Here is a 23889-nt window from a genome sequence, read left to right as displayed (position 1 = left end):
CTCATTCTATGAAGCCAGCATCACTGTAATAACAAAACCAGATAGAGACAACACAATGAAAGAGAATTACAGGCCAATATTTCTCATGAACATAGATGCCAAATACTCAACAAAATCTTAGCAAATCGGATCCAGCAGTACATCAGAAAGATCATACACAGCGACCAAGTAGGATTTATCCCAGGGATGCAAGTATGGTACAGTATCCTCAAATCAATAAATGTGATACATCACATAAACAAATTGAGAGAAAAAAACCACATAGCCATATCAATTGATGCAGAAAAAGCATTTGACAAAATCCAACATCCATTATTGATAAAAACTCTCAGCAAGGGGGGAATACAAGGATCATACCTCAACATAATAAAAGCCATACATGACAAACCCACAGGCAACATCATACTCAATGGTCAAAAACTAAAACCATTTCCCTTAAGAGCAGGCACAAGACAGGAATGCCCACTCTCACCACTCCTTTTCGACATAGTACTGGAAGTATTAGCCATTGCAATTAGACAAGAAGAAGAAGTAAAAGGCATCCAAATTGGAAAAGAAGTAAAACTGTCCTTACTCGCAGATGACATGATATTGTACGTAAAAACCCTAAAGACTCAGTCAAAAAACTATTAGACTTGATAAATGAATACGGCAATGTAGCAGGATACAAAATTAATGCCAAGAAATGTATGGCATTTCTATACACCAATTGTGAACTTACAGAAAGAGAAACTAAAAAAAGCAATCACATTTATTTTCACACCAAAAAAATTAAGATCCCTAGGAATAAACTTAACTAAAGATGTAAAAGACCTCTACTCAGAAAACTACAGGACTTTGAAAAAAGAGATAGAGGAAGACATAAACAGATGGAAGAACATACTGTGTTCATGGATGGGTAGAATCATCATCATTCAAATGTCCATACTACCCAAAGCAATCTATAAATTCAATGCACTTCCTGTTAAAATACCATTGGCATATTTCACAGATCTAGAATGAACTGTCCAAAAATTCACCTGGGAAAAAAAACGACCCTGAATAGCTGCAGCAATCCTAAGAAAGAAGAACAAAGTTGGTGAGATCTCAATACCAGATATCAAGCTGTATTACAAAGCCACTGTTCTCAAAACTACCTGGTACTGGCATAAGAATAGAAATGTAGATAAATGGAATAGAATAGAGAACCCAGAAATCGACCCAAACATCTATGCTCAATTAATATTCAACAAAGGAGGCATGAACATACAACGGTGTCAAGACAATTTACACTAATAAAGAGAAAAATGGTAATTGGCATACGGCGCTACCCTTTTCATTGGCTAATCAGGGCTATATGCAAATTAACTGCCAACTAAGAAGGCAGTTAACTGCCAACAAAGATGGTGGCTAATTTGCATATGTAGGCACAATGCAGGGAGGCGAAAGGGAAAGCAGGAAGAAGCCCCCTGCCACTGACAGTGATCGGAAACCCAGGGGGGAGCTAACAGGTGGGGGGCAGGGCAAAGGCGGCCCTGGGGCTCCCTTTGCCCTGCCTCCCAGCCAAGATCGGAGAATCAGGAGCCTTTGCCGCCCTGGCCAGTGATAGCAGGAATTACGGGTGGAGCCAGTGATGGGAGCTGTGCACGATCGAAGCTGGCAGTCCCGGGAGCTAGGGGTCCCTTGCCTGGGCCTAAAGCGGAGCTCGCGGTTGTGGGCCGCTGCAGCTGCAGGTCCCCGCTGCCCGGGCCGGACGCCTTGGCCAGAGGCATTAGGCCTGGGCAGGGGCAGAGCCTGCAACCGCGGGGAGCTGGGGGTCCCCTGCCCAGGCCTGACACCTCTGCCGGAGGCCTCAGGCCTGGTCAAGGGGCCGATCCGGTGATTGGTGATTGGAGGGTGATGAGGGTCAACTCCTCTGGCCGAGGCATCAGGCCTGGGCGGGGGGCTGGGGGTTCCCTGCCAAGGCCTGATCCCTGGGCCAGAGGCATCAGGCCTGGGTGGGGGGCGGAGCCGGGGATTGGAGGGATTTGATGGTCCCCTTGCCCAGGCCTGAAGCCTGGGTCAGAGGTGTCAGGCTTGGGCGGGGGGTGGAGCAAGCGATCAGGGGGAGATGGGGGTCCCCTGCCCAGGCATGATTCCTGGGCCAGAGGCCTCGGGCCTGGGCGGGGGTCAGAGCCAGCGATTGGGGGGAGATGGGGGTCCCCTGTCCAAGCCTGACACCTCTGGCGGAGGTGTCAGGCCTGGGCAAGGGGCCGATCCTGCGATTGGAGGGTGATGGGGGTCAACGCCTGAGGGCTCCCAGTATGTGAGAGGGGGCAGGCTGGGCTGAGGGACACTCCCCACACACACACACACACACACCCAGTGCACGAATTTCATGCACCGGGCCCTTAGTCTCTTTAATAAATGGTGTTGAGAAAATTGGACAGATACATGCAAAAAAATGCAACTAGACCGCCAACTTACACCATTCACAAAAATAAACTCAAAATGGATTAAGGACTTAAACGTAAGATGAGAAACCATAAAAATACTAGAGGAATCCACAGGCAGCAAAATAGCAGACATATGCCGAAGCAATTTCGTCACTGATACTGCTCCTAGGGCAATGGAAACTGAAGAGAAAATAAACAAATGGGACTACATCAAAATAAAAAGCTTCTGCACAGCAAAAGAAACCATCAACAAAACAACAAGAACACCCACTGCATGGGAGAACATATTTGCCAATGTTATCACCGATAAGGGTTTAATCTCCAACATTTACAGGGAACGCATACAATTCAACGAAAGGAAGATAAACAACCTAATCAAAAAAAATGTGCAAGGGACCAAAATGGAAACTTTTCACAAAAAGACAGAAGAAAGGCCAAGAGACATATGAAAACATGCTCAAAGTCACTACTCATCTGAAAGATGCAAATCAAAACAATGCAGTACTATCTCTCTCCTGTCAAAATGGCTATTATCAACAAATCAACAAATGACAGTACTGGTGAGGATGTGTAGAACGGGGAACCCTCGTGCACTGCTGGTGGGAATGCAGACTGGTGCAGCCACTGTAGAGAACAGTATGGAGTTTCCTCAAAAAACTAAAAATGGAACTCCCATTTGACCCAGTGATCCCACTTCTAGGAATTTATCCCAAGAAACTAGAAACACCAATCAGAAAGGATATATGTACCCCTATGTTCATAGCAGCACAATTTACCATAGCTAAGATTTGGAAACAGTCTACGTGCCCATCAGCAGATGAGTGTATTAAAAATCAATGGTACATCTACACAATGGAATACTATGCTGCAGTAAAACAGAAAGAATTCTTACCATTTTCAGCAGCATGGATGGATCTGGAAAACATTATGCTAAGTGAAATAAGCCAGTTAGAGAGAGACAAATATCACATGATCTCACTCATTTATGGAATATAATGAGCATCATAACCTAATTAGAAAAAACAGATCCAGAGACAGAGAAGCATCGATCAGACTGTCAAACCCCAGCGGGAAGATAGGGGAGGGTGGGGGTAATAGAGAAAGATCAACCAAAGGACTTGTATGCATGCACATAAGCCTAACTAATGGACATAGACAACAGGGGGTTGAGGGCATGAGTTGGGGAGGTTGGGGGTGTTATGGTGGGATAAGGACACATATGTAATACCTTAAATAAATAAATAAATAAATAAATTAAAATGACTCATGACACAAGCTGTCATTTCTAGCAATTTTATAAAAAGTAGAAAATTCAACAAATTATGGGACAGGCAATTATAGAAATCCAACATCAGCGGCTAAAATCCCAACTTGAAAAACAAAAAGGGGGAATAGTGGAGAAATGTCCTGTAAGTAAACTACATCAAGCCCTAATTACTTTAAATTTTTTCACTTGTAATGCTGATGGCAAGACACCCATGTAATTACACTGGTGTCAGAATAAGCCAAAGGAAAATGGTCTGGATAAATGGAAAGATCCTGAGTCTGGTTTATGGAAAGGCCCTGACCCCTTGTTAACATTTGGTCTAGGATATGCTTGTGTATTTCCAGAAAATTCCTCCAAGCCCATGTGGATTCCTGCAAGAAATATTAAATTTCAACATGGAACCGAGGAAGGAACTGACCAGATAAATGAAGACCCTGCACCTGGAGTTGCACCCTGTTCCTACAGCTGCAGACAATCGACTACTCCAGCCACAGATAGCAGTAGCTCCAAGCAACACGCTGAAGATAAGGAACGGGAGGAGAATGAGACAGATGACAAACAGTCCGGAGATGACCTGGAGGATGATGAAGAAGACGGTCCAGAAAGCTGAGCGAATTTGTGAGGAGACCAAAACCCCAAGAATGCCTGAGAACGTTTTTCTTGCCATGCTAGCAATCATCAGTTGTGCGGTGATACTACCAGAGGCAAATGGGGAAGTATATTGGACTTATGTTCCTGACCCTCCATGGGTAAGATGCCTTACTTGGGCTGATCCCCTGCCTAGTGTAGTCACCAATAATACCAAGCACCTTGGTCATCCAGGAGGACCACAGGTGGAACAAGGAAGTATATGAGCAAAGTATAATTACACGGGTGTTGCCACCAGCTTCCCTTTTGTATGTCACAGAATCCAACTACTGTTCCTGTGTGTAGAATTAAAAAAGAGGTTTCTGGCTAGCATGGACACCAAAGGAGGGGGAAGCAAAAGCCTAAATACATCTACTATCACTGCTTGCTCCTGGGGGAGGTACAGAAAATGTAACATTACTAAGACATCCCCCCACTAAGCCATTATGTAAAAAGTTTTATGAATGGCACCCCACCTAGGAAGAAATTAATTGGCAAGACCGTTATAGTGACCACCCCTGCTGGGAGCCGGTCCATCCTTGCTGCTTGACACAGTCGCTGCAGGGAAGAAACATCTGCACAGCATATGTTTCAAGGGACCTGGCGTATATGGCATACTGTTCTTAATATGTTTGCTCACCTTCTTGGCGCTATGTGTTTTAACCAAGGTCACCTCTCCGAGAAAGGTTGTTTCCCCAGGTAGGGATTTCCCCCTGAAGTTAGGAGGGGAATAAAACCCCTTAACTAAGTGCCAGGCGGGTAGTTAATCACTTTAACTAGGAACAATCACGCTTAAGCTACATAATCTTTACTCCCTGGAATGGAGATAAGAAACGCCCTAACCTTTGGAATACAGATTGATAGGATTGGAATCAACTGGTATAAATACAGATGTAACAAGACAACAGGACTCAGAACCTAGAGACAGAACATGGCAAAAGAGCCTGGACAGAACCTGGTTACAAAACTTGGCTAGAGAACATGGCAGGAGAACCTGGATAGAACCTGGCTACAGAACCTGGCGACCGAACATGGCTGGAGAACCTGGACAGAACGAGTCTGGAGAACCGAGCTACAGAACCTGGCTATGATGATCACCTGAACGCTGCCTCCATGTCATTCCTTCTTCACCGACTCCGTCCATACCTATTGGGGACCCCTGGACCTGCTGGGGTTGGACTCCAGCACACCCCACCAGCAGCAAACTTAATAACAGTTTTTCCTTTGTGGATTGCAGCCCCTATGGGTTTGCATATAGTAACAGTCGCGCCCTAAAATGGAAGGGGACTGCATCCTATCTATATGTTGAAGCTAATCACTCCATCTCATGGTATGGAGGAGGATTTGTTGGATCTCAATTACAATGATAATTGGCCCCTACAAAATACTCAATGGAAATTAGCTGCTGCACTTGCACCTATAAAATGGAATGGTTTTAACTATAGCTGAAATAATTCCATTTGTACTAAATGGGGAACTCCCAATAAGACAGTATTTGCCACTGTTTGTGTATTTAATCCTTTTCTACTCCTCTCAGTCCCCATCCAGACGTGTCTTAATGCAACAAGCCATCTGTATGAGATGTCATGCACAGGCTGCACACTATCCCATTGTATTGATTCTACATTCCAAAAAGATTCCCTCATGATTTTAAAACAACCTGCTTTAGCTTGGGTTCCTACTAACCTAACCGAGCCTTGGGAATCTCATCAAACCTACCAACTGTTACATGACCTGGTAAAAATATTAAAATGACAAAAAAGATTTCTTAGAATGTTAATTGCAGGACTCTTTGCTCTCATAATGTTACTTACTTCTGTGGGAATTGCTGCTTCATCCATAGTACAAACTGTTCAAACTTCTCAGTTTGTACAACAAGTTAAGGAAAATGTAACTAAGACCTTGTCTATACAAAAAAGAATTGACAGCCACTTTGAGATAGAATTATCGGCACTAAAGTCTACAGTCTTCTGAATGGGTGATAAAATCCACAGATTGGAGCAAAGAATATCCTTACAGTGTCATTATAATTTTTCCCAGATTTGTGTTACCCCTGTTCCCTACAATAGTACCTTACACCCTTGGGAATCAATAAAAATCACCTTCTTGGTGCTTGGGGTAAAGGTAACACAACCCTTGATATTTTAGAATTACAGCAGCATATTGTACAATTATCCCAGGCAAACTTGCAAACTAATTCCTTAGATGCCTGGCAGCAATTTAAAAAGGATATGAAAGAATTTAACCCCTTTCACTGGATCTCCTTACATTTGCCTCTTAGCATAACCACTATGGTCTGTCTCATTCTTGTTCTTATATGTTTATTTCTAGTCTGCAGATGTGGAATGAAGAGTCTTAAAAGGACTCAAGCCCTACAGATGGCATATAGTTTTCAAGATTTATTAAGAAAACAAAAAGGGGGAGATGCAGGCAGCCATCCATTGGCAAACACTATCCTGAAAGTGCAACAGGGAACTCAGATGACTGATGAACCTTGAGTTTTAGCAAGGGCTGTGCACTGATTGTTCTGTCGAGATAGTGGTGGCTCGAAACAATTTCCTGACCCAATACTCTCAAAGTAAATCTTATATTTACTGACCTTTGAAATAGTCTGTCTGCTACCAGATTGCCATGCCTAACTGAGGGCAAGATGTGTATCTAAAATTGAATAAAAGCTGACAGGTCCAGGGCTTCAGGGAGCTTCTTGTCTAGAGGGAAGTTTCTGCCTAGCTCCCATGCCTTCTAAATTCATATTTATTGTCTAGTGTTTTCATCTGTGCATGGCCCCTTCAGATCCTGAACCCTAGATGCTGGATGTGTCACATTCACAGAAGATGAAGAGAATCAAATCATACTACTATGGAACATCATCAACTCACAAGGAAAAGCAACAAGAAAGTAAGAAAGGAACTACAGTACTACAAAACAGGCAGAAAATAAATAATAAAATAGCATTAGTAAGTCCTTACCTATTAATAATTACTTTAAATGTAAATGGATTTACTTCCATAATCAAAAGGCATAGAGTGGATGAATGAATTTAAAGAAAAACAACCAACTCTATGCTGCCTACAAGAGAATCACTTCAGCTTTAAGGACACACATGGTCTTAAAGTGAAAGGGTGGCAAAGGTCTTCCATGTGAGTGGGAAACAAAGGAAAGCAAGGATGATCATACTTGTATCAGATAAAATGGACTTCAAGACAAAGTGAGACAAAGATGATAATTATATAATGATAAGGAGTGGTCAGTTAATGACATAACGATAGAAAATACATATGCACACAATATCAGCAAGCACTGTATAAACATATAGGCAAGTACTAACAATTTTAAAGTAAAAAATAGACAATAATAAATAATAGTAGGTAGCAGACTTCAATATTCAACTTTCCACAATGGATAGATAATCCGGACAGAAAATCAACAAGGAAATGGACTTTAACCATACTTCAAATCAAATGGTCCTAACAGAAATATACACACTATTTTATCTAATAGCAGAAGAATACACATTCTTCTCTAGTGCATACAGAATATCCTCCAAGATAGATCACCTGAAGGGTAAGAAAACAAGTACAACCAAAACTTTCCTTTGAATTTCAAAAGACAACTTTATCCAGATAAAAACACAGAGAAAAGTTAGGCAGCAATTATTAAAATATAATGTTTGCCAAATGAGTTAATATTAGAACAACAGGAGCAGGGGAAATGATGGCACAGGCCCTGAGCCTGCCTCCCCACCCTCACTTTCTCCTCTCTCTAATCCACACCCTCCAGTTCCTCCCCATCCTCCTTCAAAGCAGAACAATCAGACAGGACCCAATCTTCTTAAATTGGGTCACAGCCATCTTGGGCACTAGTGAAAAGGCTGGTCTACACCTTCCTGTGGTGTGTATGGTAGTAGGAAAACCACACCTGCAGGCTACTTTAGGGGTACCAAAGTCCTGTGGCCAGCACAGTGCCCAGAGAAAAAGTGCAGCCCCCAGGTAAACCTGCTATGGGTGGGGTACTCAGAAACTATGCAGATTCCCCCTTCTTGCCTAAGCAAGAGAAATCATGGCTGCTTTCACTTCCTGTTGGGGTAGTGGGGTAGGGCAAGAACCAGCATGCTTGGGAAAGGATTCTAGAGAATGAGACCACACTGGTTGACCACACCCCTGCAGAAGCTTTAATGGGGACCAGTCTCAAGGGTGCATCTTGAGCTTGTGCTCTCAGGCAGCACAGCAGGGTATGAGGAGGCAATTGGAACATGGCAGTAGGACCTGAGGGACCAGGAAGGCCAAAAGGGGCCTGGGAACTCCTGAGTCATCACCTGGGCTGCTCTGCTGGCCTGTTTCCAGTGTTGGGCCTTCTGCTATTGGGGGTAGGGGAAGCAGTGCTCCTGCAGGGGGTCAGGCATTGGGGGGTGGGGCACTGGCTCAGACCACAGGTGGACAGTGGTATGTTAGGAGTCCTTAGGTCAGCTGGTACCTACTCTTGGTGCCCAGTAATGGTGGCTACAGGAAAAGTACTAGCTAAGACACACAGGCCCCAGGTGGTTGCCAAGACAATCTTGTTGCCATACATTCAAGGCCAAAGTGCCTTCCTACCCCCAGCCCTCCTACCCGCAAATACCTCTTAGGTATCCTGTGGAATTTGGTGGATGTCAATCTCAGCAGGAATACAAACCATGTCTCAAATTTGTGAATCCCAGTGACTTTATCATCATGGCCTTGGCCCTGAAGTGCTGGCCCATGCCCTGCTTATCCCCACCCCCAGTGGCCCTACATGCCTTTCACAAGAGAACCAAGTGTGTGTTCTGCCACCGCTATCCCAGCCCTGTGGATCAGGACCACACCACTTACTGGAGTGTTAAGAGAGTTAATGTACAAGTAAAACCCAAAAGCGTCTGATGATCAATAGAGTGTGACTCTGACCTCTAGAGGCACCATGGTCAGGGGCTCCACACAGTCAGGGTGCCACACAGTCAAGGGCCCAGGACTGTCCCATGGTTAGAAATACGCCCTTTGGCGTCTGCAAGAGTCACTAACAGTTTATGTTTTTCAAATTATCTTTTCAAAAATTACTAGACATATGAGTTTAAACATTCCCCACCCCAGGTCCCTTTCCAGTGGCTCCAAAGTAAAAGATGACAGTTTGTCCCCACTCCGGGCCTTTACATGGCAGCTCTGCTTCTCCTGGAGCTGCAGTTCTAATCTGAATGAAGGCGACTTTGCAGCACCGGGGCCTCTGTTGGCTTCAGTCACATGACTGCAGTTTTGTTTCCAGGCATTTTGTAGAAGGTTTTAGAGTGTATTCCCAGAACTTCGGATCTGAACACCAGGTCATCTATCTTCTTGCCTCATTCTAACAAAGACTCCATGGTATTGTGCAGAATTATTTTGGTCTCATCTAGTTCAGCCTGCACTTTACTCATGAGGTCAGCTTCTCAGGGATTCTGGTATGTACTAAGGTAGCCATCCAGGGCTGCATCCTGGATGGTAGCAGGGGATCCAACTCCATCCTGTCAATCTGCTTGGAGAACTCATCCAGCACCTTCTCCAACAAGGTGAAAACCACCCAGGATGGGCACTGCCAGTGTGACCACTCCTGCAAGACTGTTGCTTCCCATGAGACTTGGCACAGATATTCTTGTTTTTTCACAGAGGCTCTGCTGCCTTTTGTTAAACATTCCCCAATCAGCTGACTTGTGAAGGTCATTAATTTCTGAACACTAGACCACTGGAAGAAGCTGAAGGACAGCGCCTCATAGGTAGCTTTGAGTAGCACCACCTTGTGCTTGACCTTTGTAGAGGATGCTCAGGTTGTAGCTTCATGATGCCATGCCCCAGTACTGACCTGGCCAAGGGACTGGCTCTCAGTGAGCAGCACAGCCACTGCCCCTCAAGACTACTGCAGCTGCTGACAGTCAGATGCCACTTCTTCCTCCTAGCCAAAGTCTAAGCAAATTTAATAAGACTGGGATCATACCAATTACCTTTTCTGACCACAATAATATGAAACTAGAAATCAATAACAGGAGCAAAGCTAGAAAATTCAAATATGTGGATACTAAACAACACATTCACGAGCAACCAAAGGGTCAAAAAGAAGTTAAAATGCCTATTGAAAAATATCTTGAAACAAATGAAAATGGAAGCACAACATGCCAAAGAGTATGGGATACTGCAAAAGCAGTCCTGAGAGGGAAGCTCATAGCAATAAATGCTACATTACAAACAAGGATCCCAGCCATGACTTGGTAGTCAAGCATCTACCTATGAGCCAGGAGGTCATGGTTCAATTCCCAGTCAGGACACATGCTCAGTTTGCAGGCTTGATCCCCAGTGGTGGTTGTGCAGGAGGCAGCTGATTCATGATTCTGTCTCATCATTGATGTTTTTATCTCTCTCTCCTTCCCTTTTCCTCTCTGAAATAAAAAAAATATATATATTTTTAAAAAAGAAACAAGGAGGATCTCTAAAAACATAACCTAACTTTACACCTCAAGGAACAAATAAAAGAAGAACCAACTAAGTCCAAAGATAGCAATGGAAGGGAATAGCAAAGATTAGAGCAGGAAAAAATAAAATGAAGAACAGAAAAGTAAGAGAAAAGATCAACAAACCTAAGATCTGGATTTTTTTTTGAAATGCTAAACAAAATTGACAAACCTAGCTAGACTAACTCAGAAAAAAAAAGGATGCAAATTAGTAAAATCAGAAACACAAGAGGGGATATTACAACTGACACCACAGAAAAACAGGATTGTGAGAGATTACTATGAACAATTATGCACCATTAAACTGGATAACCTAGAAATAGAGAAATACCTAGAAACATACAACTTACCAAGACTGAATCATGAATAAATGGAAAATATGAACAAATGACCAATAATGAGTAAGGAGATTGAATAGTAATAATAAAAAAAAAACTCCCAAAAAAGAAAATCCCCAAAACAATTTCACTGGTGAATTTTACCAAACATTTAAAAAACAGTTAACACCAATTCCTCTTAAACTCTTCCAAAATATTAAAGAAGGAATACTCCCAAACTCCAAGTGCCCATCAGGAGATGAGTGAATAAAAAACCTGTGGTACATTTACACAATGGAATACTGTATACAGCTGTAAAAAAACAAAAAAAAAGGTGGGGGAGTCTTTTACCCTTTGAGACAGCGTGGAGGGACCTAGAGAGTATTATATTAAGTGAAAGAATTCAGTCAGAGAAAGACAAGTATCACATGATCTCATTTATATGTGGAATTTAATGAACAAAATAAACTGACAAACAAAATAAACTGACAAACAAAATAGACATGGAAACATTGAACAGACTGAGGATCCTCAGAGGGAAGTGGAGGGAGGAAAGAGAAAAACCAAAGAGCTTATATGCTACTAGAGGCCCAGTGCATGAATTTGTGCATGGGTGGGGTCCGGCTGGCCCACCCCAATTGGGCCGATCAGGCCAGGCCAGCCTGGGGGAGGGGCTGCAGGTAGTTGGCCAGCTGGCCCCACTCCCTGGGAGAACTCCAGGTTGAACTCTGATCAAGGGGACAATTTGCATATTAGCCTTTTATTATATAGGATAGGCATAACTCTGGACACAGATAATAGTGGTGGGGTGAAGGCCTGGAGAGGGGTTGAGAGTGGGAAGTGGGAGGGGTGCCAATGGGAGAAAAAGGTGTACATCTATAATACTTTAAACAATAAAGGTTAAAAAAAAACCCTCAAATGGTATTTTTTTTACAGAAAGAAAAAAAGCAACCCTAAAATTTGTATGGAGCCACAAAAGACCCCAAATGCCCAAAGCAATACTGAATATTCTAGCAAACTGGAGGCCTCATAGTTAATGACCAAACTTTACTATAAAGCTATACTAATCAAAAGTATGGTACTGCCATAAAAATAGACACATAGAGTTGGCTTGTATTGTTCAGTGGTTAGAGTGGTGGCCCATGCACCAAAGAGTCTCAAGTTCGATTTCTGGTCAAGGACAGGCACCTGAGTTTCAGTTTCAATCCCTGGCCCTGGTTGGGGCATGGGTGGGAGGAAACCAATCACTGTGTCTTTCTCACCTCTCTCTCTCAATCTCTCTCTCTCTTTCTCTCTCCCTCCCTCCCCTCTACTCTTTCCTCAAATCAATGGAAAAATATCCTCAGGTGAGGATTAACAAAAATAAAAATAGACACATAGGCCAATGGAACAAAATAGAGAACTCAGGAATAAACCCTTGAACATACAGTCAAAATATATCTGATGAGGGAACTGAGAACCATCAATGCAGAAAAGATAGTCTCTTCAATTAATGTTGTTGGAAAACTTAATAAATACATGCAGAGAATGAAATTACACCACTCACAAAAATTAACATGAAATGGATTAAAGATTTAAATGTAAAAACTGAAAATGTAAAACTCTTAGAAGAAAAAAAGGGAAAAACAGGAGGAAGGAATCAGAAACTGTAACTCCAACCAAAGCTTTCTGAGCAACAACAGACCTGGACCTTCAAAAATGTCAATGTCATGCAAGAATAAGAGAAATCTGGGAAATTGTTCGAGTATCAAGGACACTAAAGAGACACAACAACTGAATACAATGCATGGTCTTTGAGGGGAAAGAAGTTTTTTAAATAAATAGATAAAAATGATATTAGGATAATCTGAAAATTTGAGTGAGGATAATAATTGTATCATCTCAATGTCAAATTTTCTGAGTGTGAAAATTGCATTAAGATTTTAGAGCAGATCAGAGATTGGAAACCAAGATGGCAGCATAGGTAAACACCAGAAATTGCTGCCTCCCACAACAAATTCAAAAACACAACTAAAAGACAAAACGGACATCATCCAGAACTACAGGAAGGCTGGCTGAGTGGAAAATCTACAACTAGAAGAAAAGAGAAAAGCACACTGAGACTCAGAGGAGCTGTGGAAGTGCAGAGGTACGGAGGAGGACGCGGTTGTCTTTTTGAATTGGGAGGGAGTCACAAGCCCCCGACTGCTCTGAACTCCAGTTCCGGGAAGTCTCTGGGGACCCAGACTCATACAGGGAGAAACTGGACTGTCTGGCAGCGGGCAGAACTTGGAACTTGAGGGCGGCTTTCTCTCAGAGGTGCTTGCAGCGATTACCAGAACACTGAGATGCGGGGCCCCTTAGGGCAGGGCTGAGGATAAGCCACAGCTGCTTGCTCCACCCTGTTTATTCCCTGAGACCCAGCCACACCCAAGCTGCGGTAGAGGCTTTTGAATATGAATGCCCTGGCCCTTTGCAATCTGAAAATTACCTAACAAACTGCAGCTGGGCCAGACAGACCCAGAACTTCCAAGAGAAGGCCCAAAGCCCCACAGCAGCTTGCATTGCTTCACAACTGGGCCTCATTTGGGCACTTCCAAACCCCAAACCAGGAAGGGGAATCTGCATATCTCTTCGTAGCTCCTGCTGGGTAGCCTCAGGCAGAGGCTAAATTAGCACCTCCTTAGTGATCCAAGAGCCAGTGTACCCAGTGGTCAGAGTGGGACCATCCAGATTACAACTCCACAGATCCATAAGGGACACACTCAGGGGGCAGACTCAGTGAGCACCAAAGCCCCACTGAAGCAAGTCTTGCCCAAGAAGGGTGTCTTCAGCACAGAAGTTCTGCCACCGTAAACACAGCTGATTCTCACAGCCAACTGGCCTGGAGGTCCAATTCCTCCCAGTGATACCTACAACAATCAAGGCTTAACTACAACAAGACAGTGCACACAACCCACAAAGGGGTGTGACAAGAGTGTCCACCTCAGGTAATTGGGGAGGCTGAGCCACTGGGCCTTATAGGACACTTAGCACACAAAGCCACTCTACCAACGCAGGGAAGCATAAAAAATGCAGAGACCAAGAAAGAGGTCACAACTGACAGAAATGGAGGAAAGCAAACTACTGGATGTAGAGTTCAAAACCACGGTTATAAGGTTTTTCAAGAATTTTCTAGAAACCACCGACAAATATAGTGAGACCCTGGAGGATATGAAAAAAGGCCAACTAGAAATTAAGCATACACTGACTGTAAAGAATAGTATACAGAGATCCAACAGCAGACAAGAGGATCACAAGAATCAAGTCAAAGATTTGAAATACGAAGAAGCAAAAAATACTCAACCAGAAAAGCAAAAAGAAAAAAGAATCCAAAAATATGAAGATAGTGTAAGGAGCCTCTGAGACAACTTCAAGTGCACCAACATCCGAATTATAGGGGTGCCAGAAGAAGAGAGAGAGCAAGATGTTGAAAACCTATTTGAAGAAATAATGACAGAAAACTTCCCCTACCTGGTGAAAGAAATAGACTTACAAGTCCAGGAAGCACAGAGAACCCCAAACAAAAGGAATCCAAAGAGGACCACACCAAGACACATCATAATTAAAATGCCAAGAACAAAAGACAAAGAGAGAAGCTTAAAAGCAGCAAGAGAAAAACAGTCAGTTATCTATAAGGGAGTACCCATATGACTGTCAGCTGATTTCTCAACAGAAATTATGCAGGCCAGAAAGGAGTGGCAAGAAATATTCAAAGTGATGAATAGCAAGAACCTACAACCAAGATTACTTTATCCAGCAAAGCTATCATTCAGAATTGAAGGTCAGATAAAGAGCTTCACAGATAAGAAAAAGCTAAAGGAGTTCATCACCACCAAACCAGCATTATATGAAATGCTGAAAGGTATTCTTTAAGAAGAGGAAGAAGAAAAAGGTAAAGATACAAATTATGAACAACAAATACATATCTATCAACAAGTGAATCTAAAAACCAAGTGAATAAAAAATCTGATGAACAGAGTAAACTGGTGAATATAATAGAACCAGGGGCATAGAAAGGGAGTGGACTGTCAATTCTTGGGGGGAAAAGGGTGTGGGGAGCAGGAAGATACTGGACAAAAATCGTACACCTATGGATGAGGACAGTGGGAGGGGTAAGGGCAGAGGGTGGGATGGGAACTGAGTGGAGGAGAGCTATGGGGGGAGAAGAGGAACAACTGTAATAATCTGAACAATATTTACTTTAAAAAAAATATTTTAGAGCAAACAATTATTTTTCTTAAAACATACAAGCAGAAGTATTTAGGGACAAGTAACTGAAATGATTTAATGAAACAACTAAAAATATGAGAAAGAGGGAGAGAGAGGGGGAGGGATGGAGGGAGAGAGAGAGAGAGAGAGAGAGAGAGAGAGAGAGAGAGAGAAAGAGTAGAAAAGAAAGATCCGGGTGAAGTATATATGGGTGTTCTTTGCAATTTTCTTGCACATATCTGTAAGACAAAGGAAAAATTTGGGGAGGAAGAGGATATTATGGACCATTTTATTCCAATTTGAAACTTAGAAAAAGGTGGCCAATGTCTAGAAAAACATAAGTTGCCCAAATTGACTCAGAAAGGAATAGCCAGCCTACATCACTCCACAACCATCAACAAATACAGCAACAGGAAAAAAAACAAAAAACGCTTTTCACAAGAAACTCCAGGCATTTCCACTGAATTCTGACAAATGGCAGGCATAAATATTTTCAATTTGACACAGATCTTGGGAAAAGTAGAAAAGGAGGGACACTCTATAATTCATTTTGTAAGATAACCTTCATGCTAAATCCTGTCAAGGACAGTTTGAGAAACAAAAATCAAAGGTCAACCACACACTGCTGACATAGAAGCAAGAATCAGAAACAGAATATTAGCAAATGGACCCTACAGGGTATAAGAAGGAAAGTACATAATATACAATGACTAAACTGGATTCATCCCAGGAATACAAACTTGATCTAACTTCAGAAAGTAAAGTAATATAATGCTCCACATTAACAGATTATAGGAGAGAATTGTGATAGCATATTCAGAATCAAATTACTAGGTATAAGAGTCCTTTTGCAATGTACTTTTTCACAATGTCTTTAAAAAGTTGGGATCGTTGAGATATAATTTACACACAGGGTCTCATGAGTCCTTACAGAGCCACCACCAAAACCAAAACATAGGACGTTTTCATCACCCCCAAATTCCTCACGTCTCTCAACCCCCAGGCCCTGACAACCACTGGTCTGCTTTCTGTCCCTATAGGAGGGCTATCTCAAGAATGTCATATAGTGGAGTCATGCAGAATACAGTTTTGCATTGGCTTCCTTCACGGGAAGGGACATGCATGGGACTTCTGGAGGTGAATGTACCCTTCCTTCCCCTGGGTAGTGTTACATGACTTGACCACTTAATAATTACTTATCAAATTGGAGGCTTATGCTTTGTACAATTGTGTTTATATTAAGAGTTTGTTTTACAAAAATACATAGTATTTGATTTCATGCCATTTATCTTTTATAACTTTGGAAGGGTTATTTATTAAATAGCGAATGTTATCTTTTGAAAGGAAGTGAACGGCTATCCGGAACCATTACGAGGACATCAGTTACCTCAGGAGGACCAGGGATGGGGACATGATTGTCCTGGAGCAAAAGGAGGGTCCAAGCCTGTTGGCATGTTCTCCATCTTCATCTGAGTGGTTGTTAGCAGGATGTCAACATTGCACAAGCACAGGGGCATGCAGCACCCTGCAGTCGCGCTAATGGTGCCCCCTGGAATCAGGCAGGTACAGTCAACATGGCCACCCTGGCAGCACAGGCGGGTCGGCCGGACCCGGCAAACGCACGGGGAGAGTCTGTGCACCTCAGTCGGATGAATAGCAGCCTGTAACCTTAACCACCTGTAACCTTAACCACCTGTAACCTTAACCACCCCTCCGCATTACCAGGCAAGGTGGCATATCAGCCAGTTCCAGGAATTAGGACGTGGACATCTTTGGGCACCACTGCTCTGCCCACCACTCTCAGCTCCCTATCCAGCGCTCACCTCCCACTACATCCCCTGTGTGTGCCAATCCTCCCAGAGAGTCCGGAAAGAGCAGTTGGCTGGTTCTGGTGGTGCAGCTGCTGATGGTGGTGAGGGGTGAGGGTGGGGAAGCGGGGGTCTGCCCAGGAACTAGGCCAGTAGCAGAAGGAGGCAGGCTGGGAACTAGGGCTCTCCAGGCCAGCTACCACTGCCTCCCAGCCTGGAGAGCAGGTCGGTTTTCTTGGGGCCCCGATGTGTTTCCATAATCTATGCCCCAGTATCTGCCGCTTCCCCCCGCTCCCCCAACCCCACCCCCTCCAGAACTGGAAGGGGCCTGCGATGTGCAAGTTTACAGCAGCATTATTGTGCTGCGGTTGGTCTGAAAATGAAAGAGGGAGGTTGTGTGCTCAGAGGAGGGAAGGGAAGCTGGCAAAGCTAGCCACCGCGGGTCGTGTTCCTGCCTCCCACGACCCCGTAGTGCACTTCTCCCCTTCCTCTCCCTGGCGACGAGGGCCCCAGGGCTCCCGGGTGGTGCTGGTGCTGGACTAGCCGCCATCACAACCCGCCCCCATGTATGTCTATGTGGGCAGAAAGCCCAGCTGGAAAATCTCTTCCAAACTTTGTCACTCAGACAGCATGTCACCCCGCCGAGAAATAACCACTGGGTCAGGATCACAGCCATAGCCTAAGCAACCAAGCCCACCTTCTCCAGAGAGGGGTTTGAAGTGGAAGGATGAAGTCCCACGAACGTTCTTTTCTGGCTCTGCAGGCTGTGGGTGTCCCATCCCATGTGTGATGGTCTGTCCACCTGAGCTCATGCCACAGGGCCCGGAACGTAGACAGGGTGAGAATATGGAGGAAGGAGGGTGGAACCGAGTCTGCCCTATTTCCCAGGCGCCATCACACTTTACTGCCCATCTTCACTGCGCCCATCCTGCCCATGCCCCGGTTGGCTACTGTAGGGGCAGTCTCTACGTGAGCTCCCTGACCCTAGGATGCACCCTGTCCGGGCCTGACCTCTGCATTCTCACTCCATCCACGCACCTTTGTCAGATGCCATAGGATCGCAGAGTAAGATCCAGAGCCACCTCCAGCAACTCCCACAGTTTGGGTGTCTGGACGCCCTGCCTTGGGGTTGGTGACTTCCGCATCATTCCCAGCCCCGCAAACCCCCTCCCCTCACCCCCCACCCAATGTGTCAGGAATTTAACAATGCCCCTTGAGAAAAGTAGATCCCACCCTTGCTTTGGCTCACTCAGTCCCACAGTCTCTACTACTACCTTTACTGCCTGAACCACATCAAGGGACATTATCCCCGGTTAATTTTATTCCGAACCAGATCCCCTTCTCCAACCTCGAATGTTCTATCCACCATTGCCCCGCCGTGTGTGTGTGTGTGTGTGTGTGTGTGTGTGTGTGTGTGTGTGTGGTGTGTGGTGTGTATTAACACCGGTCTCTGGGGGAATGGAGTCTGGCAGAACCAACCCTCAACTCACTCAAACACACACAAGTCTGTGTCCCTCTGAGTCCCAGGCCCGCACAGCCCTGCCAGGTCCTGGCTCAGGGAAGCAACCGGACCCCAGCCCTCAGTGAAGGGGAAAGGGGGCACAGAGTGAGACTCAACCTTGTGTGACCTGCCGAGGCAGTGGGGGAGACTGCGCGGGGGCGCAGAACTGCCACTTCCAGGAGGACCTGTGTCTCGGGCTGGTTAAATATAGTATTTGAAGGGGACCACGTACCACACGGAGACTTATCAACCACCCTCGCCATAGAAACCGGCGGGAGGAGGGGCATTAGTGGGCTAGGGCAGGCAGGGTGTGAACCCTCTGCTAGGCAGTTTCCTCAGGTTGGCCCGCAGCCCCCACAACAGACTCATTCCCTGTCCTTCAGGCTGGAGTCTAACCCTTGCTCTTCCTCTGTATTCCCGTACCTTCCCCTGTGATCCGCAACTCCCTGGGCTGTGGCTTCTGCCTCCACCTCTCTACTGAAACCCAGGAGGGAGAACTGAGCGGAGCGTCAAAGGTGAGAGCTAAAGAGGGGAGGAGGCCGACCCCCGGGTGGCTGGCTGAGTTGTCCATGTGCGTGAGGTGGCGCCAGCGGGAGGGAAGGACTCCACAGGGAGGACTGGTCCTGGGAAGGGGGAAGATGAGCTCGAGTGTGCTCTTTACACCCGCTGGAGTAGAGGTGCAGGGAAGGCCACCGAAGGAAAGCCATGGGGAGACCAAGCGTGTTCGGACAGCAAAGCACGGGAGATGGGAGGAGGCCCACTGACTGTGGGAAAGAGGGACTGAGCTCTGGAGGGGGGTCCTGAGTTCCTGCTGAAGGGGAGGGGAAATGGGCAATGAATGGCATGAGACCCCAAACGCAGAGGAGTTTCGAACACCAAGAGGGCCTGCAAGGGAAAGGGGAGAGAAGCTAATGTGGCCAGGCAGATCCAGGCAGAGCCCAGACCCGGGGGCGACCTGGTCTTCTGGCTGCAAGGCTCCTATCAGAGGCTGGCTCAGACTCCCCGCAGGCAGAAGGCCCACCACAGAATGCCGGAGGTATTGTTCTGGAAAAAGCGCTGAGATGGAGCAGCTCCAATCCCTCCCTGCCCTGATCCCCTCTTCCACCTGTCCCCCCGCCCCCCGCCCCCAAGAGAGACCACAGAGGTTTGTTTATTTAAACAAACAGGCTTTTATTGAGGGGGGAGAGAGAGAGAGAGAGAGAGAGAGAGAGAGAGAGAGAGAGAGAGAGAGAGAAACATGGACATGAGAGAGATACATCAATCGGCTGCGAGCCCACAACCTGGACACGGGCCCTGACCCGGAATCGAACCTGTGACCTGTTGGTGCACGGGACAATGCCCAACCAGCCAACTGAGCCAGATCGGCCAGGGTGAGAGCACAGAATTTGAGAGGGACCTTAATTTGAAACTGCTGAGAAATGGGGTGGGGAGGAGGCATAAGGAGGGGGAGAGGAAGCCTTGGCTGATGTGGAACAGGAGGGAACCAGCTTGGCCGCAGCTCCCGGGCTGCTCCTCTTGCACCAAGATGCTGGGCTCCACCTGTCCAACAGAGCAGAGTCGGGGAGGAGCCTCAAGCCAGGGCCAGCCCACAGCCCTCCTCAACAGCCACGGCTGTGGGAAGGGGTATGGTGTGCGTAACACTCACATCAAAGGTCCCGGAACTTGTCAGCCAGGGACTGCATGGCCGCTGCAACAGAGAGAGGCATAAGCAGGCACTCCAGATGGAGGGATAGAGAAGCCCGACCCCCTGTCCCTGTGGGGAACCTCCTAGCCCTGCAACCTGAAACCCCCTCCAGTCCCTACCCAAGGAGCCCTGGGCCTGACTCAGTCACTCACCACTTGAATTAAGCGTGGAAATGTTTTCCAAACAGGACAAAGTGTGCCAGCACGCAAGCTTTGGGGCATATCAGAACCATTCAGAATTTGTCAAACAAACAAGACCCACAGAAGCCATAGCAAGGAGCAGTTGAAGGGAGAATCAACGAGGCATCGCTAGACGTCCGTCCTGAGAGAAGATCTCTAGGACTGGTTCTCCTTGGCAAAGTGCGCTTGTAGCTCCGACCACACTTTCTTTCCTCTCTGTCCACACACCTAGCTGTACATGCACAGTAGGCTCCAGGGCCAGGCGTGCTGAGTTCTCCTCCCCACAGGAATGTTGGGCCCTGTGAGGCCACCTGTACCTGCAGCCTGCCCCAGCCCCATGCTAAGGCACTGAAGTCTGGCCCTGGCCCTGGCCCTGCCCCTGGCCCTGCCCCTGCCCCTGCCCCAGCCAGAGGTTCCTCCTACCTAGTTGCTGTCTAAGGTGGAATATTTGTCTCTGCAGCTCCGGGCACTAGGCCAGCAGACACCAGAGAAAGAGAAATGATTAGTGTACTCAGGCCTCCTCTCCCCTCGACGACACCCCCGCCCCCACCACCTGGGCTAGCCCCGCCCCTCCTCAGTGGGAAAAGGAGGTGCATGCCCTCCTTGAGGTGTGGGATGGCGGCAGCGGCGGCGGGGTGTGGGGAGAGGGGACAGACACGGGTCGGTTTAATCTGGACACACATCCCACAGTCTAGCTCAGAAATGCACTTCTAGGAGCCAGAGGGAGCATTACCCGAGGACAACCCTCTGCTCCAGGTGGTTGCTGCTGCCTTTCCGGTGCTGGGGGATGTCCAAGTGGTGCCTGGTCACCTGAGAGGGAAAGGACACAAAATCCAGCCCCCAAAGCTCCCAGGGAGGTGGAAAGGGCTTAGCAGGGTCTCACGTGAGGCAGCACCCCCCTCTGCTGGCAGCAAGTTGCCCCTGCTCTGCCCAGCAGCTCCACCCTTCTCTCTGGGCCTGCCTCGCCTGTTCCCCAGGGGCAGCCCACCCAGGGCTGTGGTCCCCAACACTGTGTGTGGCCCTGGGTTAGATGCTTGCAGAGCTGCAGGCAAAACCAGCCCCTGGGACAAGCCCAGTGGCCCAACCCGACCTATCGGAAAAGGCCCTGTTCTGCTGAAACTCTGTGTCTGGAGTGGCAGTTTGGGGCACAGCCTTGAGAATCACCCCTGTGCACAAACCCCATGCAGAGGATGAAGTGCCTTGCGCCCTGCCCTGTCCAGACACCCTATTTCCTGTGGGAGAAGCTGTCTGGGCAGGCAGGGAGGCAGGGAGGCAGGGAGGCAGGGAGCAGGGCTGAGCCCCTGGTGGAGCCAGAGCAGGAGGGCTCCCCTCCTCAGCCTCTCTCCCCACTGCTCCCAGCAGACCCATGGGACTCACTGGAGGCTCTGGGCCCTCTGGGCAGGACTTCTCCCTGGCTCAGGGCCCAGGGCTGTGCTTGTCCTGGAACCCCGGTGGCTCTGCTGTAGCCGTCACCGCTGTTGCCTTCTCGGCAGGATGGCCCTGGACTGTGTGTCTGAGGACGAAATAAAAATTTCTCACTTATTTGGACTCGGGATGTGTGGTGTGTGTGTGTGTGTGTGTGTGTGTGTGTGTGTGTGTGTGTGTGTAGGGGCTGGGGTGAGGCAGGGAATAGGGAAGGCAGTTCTGAGGCGGACCCCATCAGCACTTTCGCCCTCAGTCAGCCCCGGTCAGGAGGCCAGGCTGAGCTAGACACAACAGTGGGGTGCTGAGACAGCCCACGGCCCCCTGCAAGGACGGCTCGGGGAGCAGCTAGCAAGTAGGAGGCAGGGAGCCGATGGTTCTTAACATTGAAGCTTTGGGGCCCAAAGTCTTAAGGGGTCCCCTGATCCAAACCAGCTGCCCCAGCCCTCCCTACCACCCTAGCGGGGAAACTTGCCAGGTGTGGAGAATGGTGCCTGGCACACATGGAGGGCTAGCTTAGGGTTTGCCCTGGCTAAAACCACCCAGATCTGGCATCCTAATGACCCAGGGTGCCCAATGACAAGCCCTGAGGAGGGACAGAGGGAACGTGCCTAGAGAAGTGCAGGGCAGGTTGGGGAGCGGGAAGGACCATGGCCTCATACTCACTTGGACTTTTGGGCCTGGGTCGCTCTCCGGTTCCTTTTCTTCTACCACCACCGGCAGGGACCCCTTCTTCCTCCTGGCCCCAGACTTCTGCCCAGCGCCGGTGTGCTTGGGCTGTGTGGGTCCCAAGGGGTCCAAGGAATACCCCTTGCCCCTCCCAAGCACCGGACCACCAGCGACTGGGGGGAAGGTGGCTGGCTCCAGGGCAGCTGCTGAGACTCCCTGCCCCCAGGAAGGGAAGGTACCCTGGGGGTCAACTTTGGAGGCCCCTCCTAGGAACTTCTTCTCCTGGGCCACTTTCCTTCCAGGAGCGGCCTTGGGCGGGCTGCCTGGAGCAGCGGCTCCCGGCAGGTAGCTGGGCCTGCTCCCCACCTTCCCGCAGACCACACTTTGGGGTCTCCTACGGGACGCGTCCAGCTCTCCAACAGCCCGCCTCGCCCCAACTGAAGCCAGTCGTGGGGGAGCGGAGGGCAGGAAAGAGCCTGGCACGCAAAGGAACTCGTCCCTGGCATGGGCACCCGAGTGTCTGGGTGCGTCTTGCAGGCTCCTGGGTTTGGCCTGGGCCCCTCCTTTGCCACAGAGGCTCAAACCCAGCAGGTACAGCTCGCTGAAGTCATCTGATGACTCGGAGTGGGAAGGCCAGCCCACCAGGCCTTCTTCGGAGGACCACTGGGGACCCACGGTGACCCTTGACCTATTCTTAGCTCCTCTTTTGCAGTTTCCCCAGGCCGGGCCTCCCCCAGGCCCCATGACGGGCAGCCGGGCTGTGGAAGGCCGCCGAGATCCCACCAGACCATAGGCCTGCGAGCTTCTACCCTCGGGACCTGCCCGCACGTCCACCCAAAGGGCGGACGCCTCAGAGTCGCAGCAGCTCTCTGGGGAGGGGTTCCTGCGGACAGCCAGGTGATCCCGGTCGGTCAGCCGCGGCAGGGTGGCCATGGAGGCCTCCTCGGCAAGGTAGTCCAGAGTGCCCCCGTCGAAGTCGGCCGGGGAGCCAGGTCGGCCTTCGCAACCCCAAAGCACCCCTTCCATCACTTCCCGCTCGTCCTGGAAGCCTTCGAGGTCTGAGAACGCGCCCTCGTCCTGGCTGCTCGGCAGGGGCGTCCCCACAGTATGGCCTAGTCCACCGGCCTGCTCCCCGCCCTCTGGGTGGGACCCCACTCCCCAAACAGACCTCTCGTCCTTGTTGGGGGAGCTCATGTCGCCAAGTCCCGGCAGCCCAGGTACAGGGTAAACGGTCGCCCTGAGCACAGGCAGCGGCAGAGCGCGAGGCCTTGACCTTCTGAGAGAGCG

General features: G+C 47.9%; 1 protein-coding gene across 1 annotated transcript in view; it reads left to right on the top strand.

Annotated features, from left to right (window-relative positions):
* Window positions 1-4291, top strand: part of LOC308511703 (uncharacterized protein CXorf49 homolog) — a gene marked incomplete at both ends in the record, with an annotated part of 43491 nt that extends 39200 nt beyond the window's left edge. The window contains one exon of the mRNA XM_081081645.1: window positions 4147-4291. Within this exon, the coding sequence (XP_080937771.1) occupies window positions 4147-4291 (145 nt within the window). The remainder of the gene's footprint in view (window positions 1-4146) is intronic.
* Between the last annotated feature and the right edge of the window lie 19598 nt (window positions 4292-23889).

The sequence above is a fragment of the Myotis nattereri genome (assembly GCF_964212035.1).
Source record: "Myotis nattereri genome assembly, chromosome: X".
Classification (NCBI taxonomy): Eukaryota; Metazoa; Chordata; class Mammalia; order Chiroptera; family Vespertilionidae; genus Myotis; species Myotis nattereri.
This window is presented reverse-complemented; position numbering and strand designations above follow the sequence as displayed.